Genomic DNA, 15246 nt, shown 5'->3' on the forward strand with positions numbered 1-15246 from the left:
CAGGCCCCGCCAGGCCCCGCCAGGCCCCGCCAGGCCCCGCCAGGCCCCGCCAGGCCCCGCCAGGCCCCGCCAGCCCCCGCCAGGCCCCGCCAGGCCCCGCCAGCCCCCGCCAGGCCCCGCCAGGCCCCGCCAGGCCCCGCCAGGCCCCGCCAGGCCCCGCCAGGCCCCGCCAGGCCCCGCCAGGCCCCGCCAGGCCCCGCCAGCCCCCGCCAGGCCCCGCCAGGCCCCGCCAGGCCCCGCCAGGCCCCGCCAGCCCCCGCCAGGCCCCGCCAGGCCCCGCCAGCCCCCGCCAGGCCCCGCCAGCCCCCGCCAGCCCCCGCCAGGCCCCGCCAGCCCCCGCCAGCCCCCGCCAGCCCCCGCCAGGCCCCGCCAGGCCCCGCCAGCCCCCGCCAGCCCCCGCCAGCCCCCGCCAGGCCCCGCCAGGCCCCGCGCCCCAAGGCGTGCCGCGGGGGTGCAGGCCGCGCGTACGTCCCTGGGGAAAGAAGATTGGATCCATTTGTTACAAGGCATGATGCTGCTGTGTTGTCCGCAACGCCACGGCCGCGTCGCGCCGCGTTCCGTCGCGTCCCGCCGCGTCCCCATACGGGTCCGTGCGGTCTTTCGTAAATAAGTGATGCCGCGGGGGAGAGGGGAGGGGGGCTCCAGGCCGGAGGGGTGCCGGGTGAAAGGCCATTTTTTGAGACGTCGACACGAGTGCCTTCTCCGTCTCTCCCTCTCTCCTCCTTCTTCATCCTCTCCTTCATCTTTTTAGAAAATTATTATTTTTTAACCGAGCGCGGCGCGGCACGAGGGACATCACCCCACTGTGCTCGCTAAGTGTGGTCAGAAAAGAAGCAGTCTTGAGTGTAAACAAAGTGACAAAAGGCGAATACTCCGAACCGAACGGCTTTCTTCTCCTTGTCCGCCGCTGCCCCGCTGCCCCGCTGCTCGGCTGCCGACTCTATTGTGTGGTCCAGCAGACTGGCCAGGCCGCCAGGCCGTGGGCCACTCAATGCGCCACTCACAGGCACGGGCCCAACGGGCCCATGGGACTACCAAGTGGACAACCCTGCCACTGGACTACTGGACTTTGAAGCCTCCTCGCGGCGGCGCCAACACATTTCAGTTTTGAGGGGTTTGGCGCTCTGAGATTTCGGAAACCGTTGGCGGCCTCCGGCAGCCTCTGGAATAGCTGATCAATAATGCAGATCGGGCTGAAGCGGCTCTCCCTTCTGCCAAGCCACTAGCCGCAGGCCGCTCGAAGCGAGACGCCGTGGAACCGTCTCTCTCGGTCTCTCTCGGTCTCTCCAGGCGACACTCAAGGGGAAATCACTGTGAATTTAGGTGCGCAAATCCAATGAATATCAGTCGAATTTCGATGAATTTCAGTCAAATTTTGATGAATTTTAGTGAATTTTACATGTTTGATGAATTTTGGTGTACAAATTTGGCTGCAGTTATTTCCCCTTGGCGACACTGCTGCGCCGCTCCGTGTCGCCATGGCGCGCCATGGTTGGCCAAACTGTCTGATGACCAAGGACAATTAACACTCCGCACCCAGCCTAAGGGCCCGGCGAAGGGCTGCGGGCTCAGTCTCCGTCTCTCTCGCACCCTCACGTTGCTGCCCGTGGGTGCGAGTGGGTGCGAGAGAGACGGACTGGTCGTTCGGAATGGGCCTGCAGGCCTGCAGGGACACATATTGCTGCGTGGGCGTCGCGCCGTGTCGCGCCGCGGTGACGCTGGGGCTGGGGTTATGAAAAGCCGGGCGGCTGCACCGCTGCTTCATGATAATAATATTGGCGGCCCGCTGGTGGCTGCCGGCCCGGTCGCTGCCGGTCGTGTTGCCCTGTTCGTGTTGGCTTGGCTTGTTGGCTTTTTGGAGGCCGGCGGCGGCAGACGTCCAGACGAAGCGGCCCAGTGAACCGAATCCGAATCCGAATCCCGCGGCAGCGCGGCGGCGGCGTGGGGCGCGCCCAATTTTCTCTTTGTCCCACTTTTTGTCTACTTTCATATGGACGCGTTTATTGCGCGGCTTGCCGGTGGCTTGCCGTTGGCTTGCCTGGCCGGCAGACCCGCCAGCGCGTGACAGTAAAATCTCTGAAAACAACCCCTCCACTGGCGGCTGGTGCCGGGCGATGAACTGAGCGACGCTGTGGTCGACCAGCCGGCTGATTCCGCACGTCGCTCGCCGTCTCTCTCGCACTCCTGGGTCAAAGTGCGCGGGTGCGAGAGAGGCAGCGACCAACGCTGTGTTCTGGATCAGCCCACAGGTCGGCCGCAAATTATCCGGTCGCCGCTGTTATTCTGATATTCTCCGCGGACAGTCAGTGACAGCACGAGCAGATTTATAGCGTCGCGCCCGCGACGTGGGGATGCCATTTTCGGGGAGATGCTTTCCTCCTCCAGCAGCGTTCCTCAGAGATGCACCTCTTGAACCTCGGCGCGTCAACTCATCGAGTGCACTTTGCTGACACGTATTCAAAGAACGTCGCGTGTCTCGCGCGGGGGCGATCCAACAGGGGAACTCGATTTTTCGCCTGTCGGACCAGGGCGCTTGCCGAGGCTTTTGCCCAGGCTTTCGCGCTTTCGCCCAGCACACCGGTGCAGCCGGTGCAGCGTGCAACGGGCATCCGAGGCGTTCGAGGTGGCTCGCAAAGTCTTGTGGGCACGACGGCCACACGGCGGCAAGGCGCGGTCTAGTTGACAAAGAACAAGTTTTGAGCAGTCGGCGACAGCCGCCAGACACCGCCGTGAACTCAGCCTTCGGCGAGCGGCGGGGAAAGGCGAGGCGAGGGGAGGGGAGGGGAGGGGAGGGGGCGCGAACAAGTCGAAGCTGCGGAGCCTGCGGAGCGAGGTGGAGTCTGCCCGGTCTGCCCCCCGCGGCCCGCCGCACGCGACTTCCAGCACGCCGACGACGCGACGACGGTGGCCTCCGGTCTCCGGTCGCCCGGCGAGGATGCTGACGTCAGCAGACGGCAGGCCAGGCCCCCCGAAGACAAGTCCCACACCGTGGCCAAGTCGGGAATAATGAAGGCGTCCCATTTAAGTCCCCGAAAACCAGTCAAATCTTGCACCTGCCGACAGGGCCAGTTCTCGGACGCGGCAGGACAAATCCGTTGAAAGTATTTATTGGTGCTTTCCTCTTCCTTCCAGACCAACAGTGACGTCAACACTGCGTCGGTGCACGCTGGAGAAAGGGGCTGGCACGACACCTTAGCCTTCGTGGCGCCACGCAGCTGCACCGAGCCGACCCGCTGCCGCCCGCTGCCGCCCGCTGCCTCCCGCTGCCGCTCGATCCCGAACACTGCCCTCAACGCCCTGTCTCTCTCGCGCCCCTACGCGATGCCCCGTGAGTGCGAGAGAGACTGCTCGGAATGGAGCTGCTGGCCAGCGCGCTGGAACTCGTAACATGAATCAAGCGCACTTGTAGGTCCATGACGCAGACGCACATGCAATCGCCGTTTGTTGTTAATGCTGTCGTTTCTGTTTGACTACTCGTTCTCTCTTGTTCGATTGGTGGCTCTCGCTCGCACCGCGGTACACCGCCGCCAGTCCGCCGCCATTCCTCGCGTAGCTCGGGGTTCTGGGGTCTTGGTCACTCCTCTGATTTCGGCCGCTCGGTCCTCCTAGGTTCGCGCGTTCGCGTGCGAGCCTGCGTGGGGAAAAGAGGGGCCAGGGGAGAGTGGGATAGAGACAGGGAGAGGGTGGAGCGGGTGCGCCGGCATCACAGTGTGGGGGCGGCGGGGCGAGGCGGGGCAGGCGGGGCGGCGCTGAGGCGGGGCGCGGCGGAGAGAGAGAGAGAGAGAGAGAGCGAGAGAGAGAGAGAGAGAGAGAGAGAGAGAGAGAGAGGCTCCGTCCCACTGCTGGCGCTTGCTGGCGCTGCTGGCCGCCACCGCCGCCACTGCCGCTGCGACGCGCTGGCGTGGCGGTGCTGTGGCGGTGCTGTGGCGGTGCTGTGGCGGTGCTGGTGTGCTGGCCTGGCTGGCGGTACTGGCGGTGCGGCGCGTCGGGCCTGGTCGTGCCCAGTCCAGTGAGACAGCTACAGCCTTACGCGGAGCATCGCGGGGAGCATCGCGGGGAGCATCGCCGCGCGTCAGACAGGCACACTGGCACACACGCCGACGCCGACGCCTCGTGCAGCGCGCTGCAGCGCCCATCCAGTGCAGTAGTGCAGTGCCGTGAGGGGTGCCGGGGGTGCCGCGCCGCACGTCGAGGACGTCGAGGACGTCGAGGTCGTCGAGCACCACGTGGGGGCGGCCAACACCGGCCTGAGCCGGCCCGGCTTCAGCGTGCGACCGCCTTCAGTGACCACGGCTTCAGGGGACGTCCCCAGCTGCCGGACGCCGCGGTCCGGACTGTGCAGACCTCTCTGCCGCTGGGGCCCCCGCGCGGGGCCCCCCTCCCGTGGAGTGCCTGTCGGCCTGCTTGACGGCCTGCTTGACGGCCTGCTTGGCGGCGTGCATGTGGTGTTGGCGGGCGAGATGGTTCTCCACCGGCTGCTCCTGCCGGCCCAGGCCCTGCTAGCCTTACCCCTCGGCGCGCGGCTCGGCGCGCGGCCGCAGTGCATCCGTCGCATCTGCACATCGGCGAGCAACGCGACGACGACGTCCTCCAGCACTCCAACGACGCCAGGGTGCGCCGTGGCCCGGCCGCACCGGAGAGCCTGCTTGGCACCGCCATCCTGGTCATCCTGGGCCTTGTCCGCGGCCGTCTGACTCGCCTGGGCTCGGGCCGGCCTCGGCTCCTCTCGTCACTGCTCAAGATGAACCTCGTCATCCTCTGCTTCTCTGGGTAAACAATGTGGCATGGACCTCACTGGCGCAGAGGTTACAGTAGGGGGCCGCAGTTGCAGCCACAAGGGCAGCAAGGGCAGCCGCACCCCCTCGGGCCCAGAGCGGTGCGCCCAGTCCCCAGCTTGCTGCTACTCCTGTTGACGGCGGCGTCCCTGGCCGCCCTGGCCGCCCTGGCCTCGGCGCAGCCTCCCTCCCAGGTCCCCGCCCCGATGGCGGCCCCCATGGCCTTGTCCGCGCCGGCGACCGTCAACCACCACCGCAACCACAAGCGCCACCACCGCCGGACCCACGGACACTCGGCCCAAGGCGGACCCCAGGTGGAGGCGCCGTCGCGGGCCACCCGCGCGCACTGGCAGGAGGACGAAGGTGAGTACGCAGTGCACGCAGTGCACGCAGTTCGGAGTACGGAACTACACAGTATACGCGGTGCCGCGGTGCCGCGCCAGCCTCATGGACCGAGCTGCGTTCTGCGTGCCGGGCCGTGCCGGGCCGTGCCGGGCGATGGCGGCATGCCGGCGGGGCGGGGCGGGGGGCGCGCGGAGGGCCATAAGGCCGCTAATTAGGCAAGTAACTGGACGCAGCGCGTGGCGGCGTGGCGGCCCAGGCCTACTGTGTTCCACTGGCGGCGCGGCGTGGCGCGGGGCATTCAATAATTGAGCCTGATGACGATGCGGCGTGGCGTGGCGGGGCGTGGCGGGGCGGGGCAGGCGGCGGCGAAGGCTGGGGCGTGCTCCATGCACTGGACCTTTACATGGCGCCGCGCCGGTTTGAACGACTTGTCGTGTAATGGGAGTAGAGCGATGGAAAAGGTCGAGCCGGCCCTGGCCGGCCCTGGCTGGCTGCACGTACACCACCGGCTGCAGCGTGCCCCGCCCCGCCCCGCCCCGCCCCGCCCCGCCCCGCCCCGCCCCGCCCCGCCCCGCCTCGTCTGCGGTGTCCCATCGCATCACCCCGGACCATTAAATTAGTTGGCCGGTAATATGCTAATAGGAGGAGCTGAGTAGCGCTGGGCGTGGATGCATTAGAGCGCCACTTTGAGAAGGGACGCTGCGGAGCGTGAGCGCGGAGCTCTGCGGGCAGCGGCCCGACAGTTTGGAAAGTACGAGGCCTGAGGACTAGGGCCGGGAAAGAGAAAGAGAAAGAGGGAAGGACCCCGCTTGAGCTAACTGGCTGGATATTGCAATGGAATGCAACGCGAGGCTCGCCCTGCAGACTCATCATTCCGAGAGTGCTTTTAGTCGCTCTGTCTCTCTCGCACCCAGAGGGCGTCCCATATAGGTGCGAGAGAGACAGAGCGACGAAAAGGACTCGACCACTGGAATGGTCGTCGGCCGGTGATGATGCACTTGACTGCAGGGCCGGCACCCCGTCGTGACACGGTGGCGGACACGGTGCCGGACACGGGGACGAGACACGGGCCGGGGGGTCGATAGTGACGCTCGCAGCCTGATTCCGAACAGAGCCTTCGTCGCTCTGTCCCTGTCGCACCCACGGGGCGCCCAGTGGGGGTGCGAGAGAGACAGGTGGACGTCGCACTGTCCTGCAGGCTCGGCGCGGCGCAGCGCAGCCGAGCGTGGCGGGCCCGCGGGCCGCATGGAATCGCAGGGTGACTGACACAGGCCAATTATAGCTTGCCTTTCGTTCCGCGATTCGCGATTCGCGATTTGCCGTGGCTCAGAATCAACGCTGATTTGCGCCGCTGATATCCCAGTGCCGATTGAATTTTTCCTTACGACCGCCCGCGAAACAACGGTCGCTTCCCCTCATTTGAACAATTTTTTTTAGGAAAAGTATAGCAAGTCTGCCACAGCCTGTCTGTGCGCGCGCCGCAATTGCTCGCAATGCGACAGCGCGTTTCTCGGAGGCCCGGGCCTGTCTGTCTCTCCGGCCCGCGAGTGCGAGAGAGACACGGTGATGAAGAGCGTGGTCCTGAGTGAGCCTGCCGGGGCCGCCCGCGCTGGCATTGCGCATGGCGTCGGGGCATGTGGAGCGAAACTATGGAAAGGGCAAAACATCCGCCAAAGTGCGGCTCTGCGTTGCAGGCTGCAGCCGCGGGGAGCGCGACTGTGACTCTGCGGCGTTTTGGCGTCGTTTCGTGCCTTCGCGGCTTCGCGGCATTGCCGCTGCTGGCTGCCCGGTGGACTGAACGCGCGGCGCAGCTGGCCACGCTGGCGAAGCGAGAGTTCGGGGTAGCCTCGGGTAGCCTCGTTGGCCTCGTCCCCTCCTTCGACGCGTTCAACACGAACAAGTCCGTCGTTGTGCAGGAGGGGTGAGAGTGGACGGCAGCTTGCATGGACACACACACACACACGCGCGCGCACACAAGGTTGGTGCCGATGTATCTGTGTGCGATTTGGAAAGGGGGAGGGAGAGGGGTTATGTATGTATACCGGCACGCGGTGTACACGTTCCAATAAAGATAGCTAGGACCGGAGTCCCAGAGTGCGAAATGCACATTTTTTTTTGCTACTTTTGTATTTGTTTGTACCTTTTTCCGTGTGCTGCTGCATTGTCCAGTAGATGCTATCTTCGCTTTGAACTCGCGGGACAAGCGGACATTTTTTTCCAAGTGCAGTTTTTTGGTTGCGCACTTGTTATAGAGTGTTGGTGCGTATGCTGCTTGCGACGGGCCACGCGGCGGCTGATAGCGTGCTTTGTAGCCTCCAGAGCGCTGCAGAGCGTCATAACCTAGCCCTTAGCCACTCACAGCCCGGTGTCGCCCACCATGAGCCACCCGCCCCTTTGCCTCCCCGCCCTCTGCAGCCTCGCTGCAGCCGCATCAGCTGCGCCGAGCTGCGCTCACCGGAGGGGAGGCCATCGCCCACTCAAACCAAACGTTGCGGTCCGGACAACCGCCCCCGCTCAGCCGCCCCCTCTCAGCCGCCCCCGCTCAGCCGCCCCCGCTCAGCCGCCCCCGCTCAGCCGCCCCCGCTCAGCCGCCCCCGCTCAGCCGCCCCCGCTCAGCCGCCCCCGCTCAGCCGCCCCCGCTCAGCCGCCCCCGCTCAGCCGCCCCCGCTCAGCCGCCCCCGCTCAGCCGCCCCCGCCGAGCAAACGCGCGCCCTTGGTTTTCCTCCTTGGCTCCTCCTAGCCCTTCAGCCCTAGGCCTACCCATCAAAGCTTACAGAGCCGCCCACCCTCGTTCCTTGTTTCTCTATTCGTCCGCGGGTTTCTTTCCTCTCCATTGAGACGGCTACCATTGTCTGGCGGCCAAGCGTCTGCCGAAGCCTAGCCGAAGCCTCGTCACCTCCTGGCGACCGAAGCGGTCCCGAAGGGCTCCGACGGGGCCTCGGCTCAAGGCCGCGCGACGCCCTAAACGTATTTACACGAGTTTTGTACGAGAGCCTAGATCAAACGCACGAGGAATTCGTACAAAATCGTACGCAAATTGACACATAAAATAATTTTGCACGTTAAAAATCAAAATGCTGCGGAGCGCCGTGCTCGGTAGGCAGTCCCGCGTGGCGTGCCCCGGCTGTGGTCCGGGACTGCCTCTGAGTCCAGAGATTCGCGCCGTGTCACGGAATGCGAGGTGATACCGTCACGCGTGCCTCCTCAAACGTTCGCGTGCACACGTGTGGAAGGTGCTGGCAGGCCGCAGTCGGCAAACTGGTGCAGGGTAGACTGCGGTCGGCGGCCTTTTCCCCTTCAGGCGCAATCTGCGCCACTTTCCACCGCTTTCCCGCTTTTCGCGCTCCACTTCGACAAACGCCACCGCTTCAAAAACAAAGTAGAATCGGCTAAAATTTGGATGAGTAATATCAACTTGACTAAGAGAGCACCCTTTGAGTTCTTAGTAAAAACGACTGGGCACTAATAGTTTTAGTCGAATCGACTTAACCCTTTTCTCAGTGACCCACACGCGATCCTAGGTCCAAAGTTCATGATACAAGTGGACCTCAGCGCAGCACACGTAGACTGCTCTGCTTTCAAATCAAAATCAATCGAACTTAAAACACGGCTTCTTCCCCCGGAGTCCTTCCGAGTCCTTCGAGGGCGGACGAGGACACTTTGGCTTCACTGAGGCAAACGTGGCGCGCCAAGGACCTCGTGGGCTCCTGGAAATCGCTGCGCTGCCGGCAATGGCTGCAGGCATGCTGCAGGTGTGGAGTGGGTCAGGCAGGCTTGCAGCGAGGCCCCGCCCCGCCCCGCCCCGCCCCGCCCCGCCCCGCCCCGCCCCGCCCCGCCCCTCGAGGCGCTGGCCGCTGGCGTGTTCTTTTAAATCGATAGGGAGTAATCAATGGGGTATTTGTGTAAGACGCTCCCATTGAAAGGCTCCCCGCGTCGCGCTGTCGTTGGCTGCCGTTGGCTGCACTGCGTGGAGCACACTGCAGGGACCCATCGAGCCTCATGGCCGGCCCCCGTGTGGGCCCCGTGGACCCGGGGCCAACTTGAGCGAGTGGTACATTGTAAGCCCAGCTTGTCCGCCATTTCCTTCAACTGGGTGAACCACTTCCTACCTCTTCCTGACGCGCCGTTTTCCTTCAAGTCCTGTTGGCCTAACGGAGCACTCCCTAAATGCGCTTTTCACAGTGTGGTCAGGCATGTTGTTTCGGCAAATTGATATCGCCCCCCTTCTCCCCCTCCCCGTTGCCTGGTTGCCGTGGCAACTGAAAACAGTGTAGGAGGGTGCCACTCGTGCCGCTCGCGGTCCGCGCCATGGCAGTGCAGTGCGCTCGGCAGCGGCCGACTCATTGCGCCCCGCGGAGGGGCCGGAGGGGCCGGAGCTGTCACCGGCATTTGAAACGGCGGCGCCCCGTGGCACGCGGCCCGCCGGGGATCAGTGGATCAGGCGCGCTTAGCGCATCCGGCGCGCGCCCCGAGCGCTACCTGCTCGCCGCTTGCCCCTCACTGCCCCTTCCCCTGCCCCCTCGCGCGACAACCAGGTCGACCAAAGACGTGGCACAAGAGGATGGCCTCCCGATCGATGGAAGGGATGATTTCTTGATGACAAAACGCCTTATCGGGCGCTCCTTCCCCCTCCACTTCCCCCTTCTCCTACACCCGGTGCCGCCACCCCGAGCCCCGGCAGTGCATCCACCTGTCAGCTGATTTGAGGCTCGTCGGTCGCCGCCACTGCCGCGACGCCGCGACCGCGTGGGGCAGCATTAACCTGCCGAGTGGTTCCAAAGAGTCGTTTCGTCACTCTGTCTCTCTCGCACCCGAAGGGACGTTCCGCGTTCCGCAGGAGTGCGAGAGAGGCAGAGCGACGAACGCCTGCTACGGGACGCCGCAGGGGTGCGAGAGAGACAGGGCCTGCTTTGTGGCTGCCCGAACGCCACTGACGTGCGTTGGACCTGCTAACACCGAGCCTGCATCAATGATGAGGAACTTCTATACGGACGGAAGCCTAGGCTAGCTATCGATGTGGGGTTGAGGACTGCCATCGAATTGGGTTATTGATTCTCCATTTCAGATTCCATGCCTGGTGGTGAAGCAGGAAGTGTCCCACGGGTTCGGTCATTCGCTTTCTCCACGTATTTTCTCAAAGCCTTTTTTTTTTTTAAATAAAAAGGATTCCCTTGAGGCGAATCCGAAGATATGGAATCAAATTGTCGCTTGATCGCGTGGAGTGCAGTCCTCGTGCCTGGCGGCGATCCCCCTCTGGCGGTGCAGGGTGGCAGCCTCCAGGGCCTCCAGGGCGGCGACGCTGTGACGCTCGAGGACGCTGCAGGCCGAGTCCGAAACGCGTCTCTCGCACTCGTGGGGCGTTACGTCCCGTGGTGGCGCGAGAGAGAGACTGTTCGGAGTCAGCCTGCTGGCGCCGCCGCGCGCCGCGTGCGTCAAGACTCTTACCCTGTGACCCCCGCGGGGCCTCGCGGGGCCTCCTGGGGCCCCCGGTCGGCGAGGTGCCCTCGGAGGTGCCCTGCCGTCGCTGGCGCGGCCCGGCGGCCCCGGCGCGTTGGCCTAGGCCAGGAGCGTGCCTGACCCCGCGCCACACCCCCGCTCCCCCCGCTTCCCCCGCTGGGCCTCCCAGCCGCCTCCCTGTACCCTCCCTGTTCCCTCCGGCCTCCGGGAGGGGCCCTGACCTTCTGCTTGCCCTCGGTCCTCGCCTCTCGCTGCCCTGCCCTGCCATCCCGACCCGGGACGACCCCCACCACTGTCCCGGATTCAACAAGAGGGGGAGCACTGCAATATTTAGCTGGCCCTCACCTTGAAGGGCGTGGCGCACTGCGCGCCTCGCCTCGCTTCGCCTCGCTTCGCCTCTCCGCGACGGCGATGAGCGTCCTGCTGGAATTTACATTTTTCGCGCGCCGACCCTCCATTCTTAGTGTCGGCCACCTTGTTTGTGCGGCCAGCCAGGCAGCTCCTGTTGACACCTTGTATTGCACTGCTGCCGCCCCGCCCCGCCCCGCCCCGCCACGCCGGCACTCACGTCGTTCGTTATGCCGGCATGTGCATGTAGTGTTAATGAGGTTCTGGAGCAGGCCCGCCGAGGCAGTGCACAGATAAAAATTTCGCACCCTACTCTCTGCCGCCACCTTTGCCAAAAAATAAATAAAAAAAACAGAAAAAAAAATGGAGTTGAAATTAAACGTTTCCCCCGGCACGACGTTTAGCGCTTTCCAAGTGTCTCTCGCACATCCCAATGGGAGTGCGAAAGAGACAGAGCGACGAAGCGGCTGTGCGGAATCGGGCCGCGCGGCGTTTGCTCGGATAATTGTTTGGAGAACACGGGACGGCACTGCCAGGGTCCCAAAGCGATGGTCTTAAATAATCCGCCGCAAACAAAGAGACATCCGGGCAGCGCTCCCGTCACTCTGTCTCTCTCGCGCCCTGACGGCACGCCCCGTGGGTGTGAGAGAGACGGAGCGACGAAAGCGCTGTTCGGAACGGAACGAAGCCCGCCGGGGACGCACCGTACCCACTTCAGCACGCCTTTCGAGCGTCGGGCCAGAGGCGGCCACGCCACTGTCATCGTCGGCTTTTGCGGTGGACTGTCCCGCCTCCGCGGCATGTCCGCGGTCACGCTGCTACGCCCCTCACTGATTGGGAACCAGGACGAGCCGCAGCCATGGCTGTGCACACACAGTGCGTCGCTGCACTCTTTCTCGCGTTGAGGATATTGACCGAGACCTGGGATCGCGCCAACGGCCAACGCGCCCTTCTCGGCGGCCCTGCGGCCCTGCGCTGCGGCCCTGCTGCCCTGCAGCCCTGCAGCCTTGCCAGCGAGAGCGAGGGGTGCACCTCGCGGGACATGCAAGCCAAAACTTTGGCCATAACTCGGTTTGCTTCAAATTGCATTTGGTGTGATTAGAGAAATGTCGCGCGCTGCTGCAAGAGAGCGAGAGAGCCCTGCCGGACGCGGCGACGCGGCCACCGCGCCAATTCGGCTTCCCCTACCCCGCGCCGCCCCGCCCCGCCCCACCCTACCACGCCCCGTGCCGGCCCCGGAGGACGGGTTCACATGTTAAGTGGGCGCTCCTCCAAGTCCCCCAACCCGGAGCGTCGCGACGCCTCTCCCGCCCCGTCCCGTCCCGTCCAGCCCCGCCCCACCCCGCCCCGCCCCGCCCCGCCCCGCCCCGCCCCGCCCCGCCCCGCCCCGCCCCGCAAAGCGCAAACAGAGCAAAAGACACGGAAGTGATCTGTCTCCAGTCCGCGGCGTCGCTCCGCCCCGCTCCGCTGTGCCTTGTGCCGCGCTCGTTGGCTCGCCAAATTTTTGCCAAAGATTTGGCGTCTTGGCGGAGCAGAGGGGACGGCTGCCTTTATTTGCGTCCTTGTGTCGCCGGTTCGTGCAGTGCAAGCCGAGCGCAAGGGGAGGGTGGGGGTCGTGGAGGTGCACCGCACTGCACCGCACTGCACTGGCAGCCATACTGCAGCCGAGGTGCGAGGGACATGCGTCGCGCGATGACGCAGGGCGCAGTGCAGGGCCCGCACGGGGCGCCGGGGCTCTCTTTCGTCGCTGCCTCCCTCGCACTTGGGGCATCCGTCGGTTCGTTCACTCGGGCGCGCCTGCCAGGCAGGGGCAACCCGGCTCGCGCGCTCGCGCCTAACAAACTGTGTCCTGACTAATGCAAGTGTGCGGAAGTGGCCGCATCAACCCAAGTCGCGTTCCAGCGCAACCGTGCTTTCGTCGCGCTGTCTCTCTCGCACCCTCGCGGCGACGGACGCCCGTGAGTCAGTGCGAGAGAGACAGCGCGACCGTGCTCGGAAGCAGCCCGGTCGAACTGGCGTCGTGTGCGTGCGGGCCGCGCGTGCGTCTCCCGGCGAGGCGCCACACGCGAGGGCGGCGCCGGCAGGCCGGCACGCGCACGCGTCGCCCGCAAGCCGAACGCCGAAAGCCGAACGCCGTGCGAAGCAGCAATGCTTTCGGCGTGAATGAAGCTTTCAGAGGACTACCTCTTTCTGACGTTCAACCACAGTACTCTATTGGTTTGCTACCGGCTCCCGGTTGCGAGGGCGCACGCCAAACGCTCCGCCCCGCCCCGCCACCCCCGGCGGTGACGTCAGCGCGCGCGGCGCCACGTGTGCGGCTCTACCCCCTCCCCTTTCCAGTCTACCTTGGTCGGCCAGCTCGGCCAGCGCTCGACCAGGGCTCCATTGCGGAAGGTCAGGCCGCGTTTCGAAGGGCTGCGGGGCTGCGGCGGATGGGTGGGGTGGGCCGAGGGTGGGGTGGGGCGGGGTGGAGCGGGGCCGGCGCATCCTGGAGATAGTGCGCTCCTGCGGCCGGCTCGCCGAGGTGCTAACGAAAGGTGTCTTTCGTGTCAGCCGGCGTGTCGTGCAGACTGAAGCCCTGCAGGCCTCCCACCCCGCCTCACACCGCCCCACCCCGCCCCACCCCGCCTACCCCGCCCACCCCACCCCTCATTGTGTAATGTGCTTGGTGTGGCCGTGTAAATAAACTGCTTTGCAGTCCGAGTATTGATTGCGCCAAGAAAAGGGTCGAGGTGCAACAACGATTGAGAATCAGCTACACGGTTGTGTCCGGGAAAGCAGCGCAGCCCAGTGTCGGTTTGAACACCAAAATACTGGCAGCTCAAGTAGTCTCGCCAAACAAACTTTGTGCGTGTATATGCGTGTGTGGAGGGGTTGTAATAAGGTCTTGTTCTCGCTTGAATCTCTCTGTGTGTGATTGTGTATATGTGTGTGTAGGTCAGCCTAGGTGATTCGGACGGTAGCGCGACGAGGGAGAGGGCCCTTCTGAAGCACTCTGTCTGCCTGTGTGTTGCAGCCTCGGCGCAAGCCTGCCCCAACTGCATTCTGCAGCACCAGACGCAGCTCAAGCTGAGCGAGCAGCAGCAGCAGCAGCAACAGCAGCAGCGCAACATGACGAGCGACTCGTTGCGCCTCGAAGCCATCAAGTACAAGATCCTGTTCAAGCTGGGCCTCAAGGGGAAGCCCAACGTGACGCACGCCGTGCCGCGCAAGGTGGCGGAGGGCCTGGTGGAGGAGATGATGGCCACGCCCAAGGACAACCACCACCACCACCACCACCTCGGCACGACCACCAAGCGCGGCCACCACCACGACCAGCACGACCACCACGAGCACGGCCAGGAGCCGGACGACTTCTACGGCCGCGCGTCCGAGATCATCGCCTTCGCGGAGCCGGGTGAGTTTCTCGGTTCGCGGCGCGTCCAGGCGTCAGCTTGCTACCGTCGCGCCTGCCTGCAACACCCCGCCCCCGACTGCTATCACGGCCTGGCACTGGATGGCGTGCTGCGTGCCCCGAAGCCTTCTCGATGCGCGGACTGTCCGTGGCTATCCATGTCGCACTGTCACCACGCAACACTGCTTCCTACTGGTCACTGGCTTCGCTGCCGTGGACCAATGGTTGAAACACAATACAATCCTCCTCCACACCCTCTGACACGTGAGGGGTTTGTTAACCGAGTTCTCTCCCAAGCTATGACGTTGTTGCCCGTGTGAAATGGAAATATTTTTCTCCCCTGTCTGCGGGAGAGTATTCCAGTATCTGCTCCTCCTCCCCCGGCCGGGTGATTCATTCTGATGGCCGACAGCACCGCCGCACAGCACACCGTGTAATACTCACTCGACACCACGCGGCGCAGCGGCGTGGGGAGTGGCAGTGGGCCTCTGGTGGGGAGTGGGCGTAGCGCGTGTAGCCTTGGTGTAGCCCGGCCTCGACGCCCGTTTTACGCTGTACCTGTGCCGCGCCGCCGCGTTACCGCGCTATGGGGTTGGGCTCACCCCCTCCCCCTCGGCCACCCCCATGGCTTTCGACATATCGTAAATTACACTCTGTCTGGAGATAACCATCACACCCTTGCCCTCCGTGCGGGGCCAGGGGGTGCGGTGGGGGCGCGGTGGGGTGCGGTGGGGTGCGGTGGGGGAGGGCCTCACCAGTTGGCGGCCTCACGATTTATGATTATATTCTGTTTGGACGGAAAGCAATCAGGACGGACTCAGTGAAACCACGAAGCCAAAACGCGCCTACTGCTCCGGCGGTCGTCCGGCGGACGGCCTGGGACTAGACTCTCCGGCAGCAACTTCCCTTCCGACGAGGCCAAACGGA

The 15246-nt window shown here is 64.7% G+C and overlaps 1 protein-coding gene across 2 annotated transcripts in view; it reads left to right on the forward strand.

Annotated features, from left to right (window-relative positions):
- The window catches only part of LOC117643739 (inhibin beta chain), a 29968-nt gene that overhangs the window by 1805 nt on the left and 12917 nt on the right, over window positions 1–15246 (forward strand). Inside the window, exons 1-2 of one of the 2 annotated variants that reach the window (XM_034382805.1) lie at window positions 3946–5138; window positions 13942–14322. In XM_034382805.1, the coding sequence (XP_034238696.1) occupies window positions 4778–5138; window positions 13942–14322 (742 nt within the window). In that variant the 5' untranslated portion in view covers window positions 3946–4777. Of the gene's footprint in view, window positions 1–3945; window positions 5139–13941; window positions 14323–15246 lie in introns of those variants that run through there. The other variant, XM_034382806.1, reaches the window with a different exon arrangement.

The sequence above is a fragment of the Thrips palmi genome, unplaced genomic scaffold, assembly GCF_012932325.1.
Source record: "Thrips palmi isolate BJ-2018 unplaced genomic scaffold, TpBJ-2018v1 HiC_scaffold_17, whole genome shotgun sequence".
In the NCBI taxonomy this organism is placed as follows: Eukaryota; Metazoa; Arthropoda; class Insecta; order Thysanoptera; family Thripidae; genus Thrips; species Thrips palmi.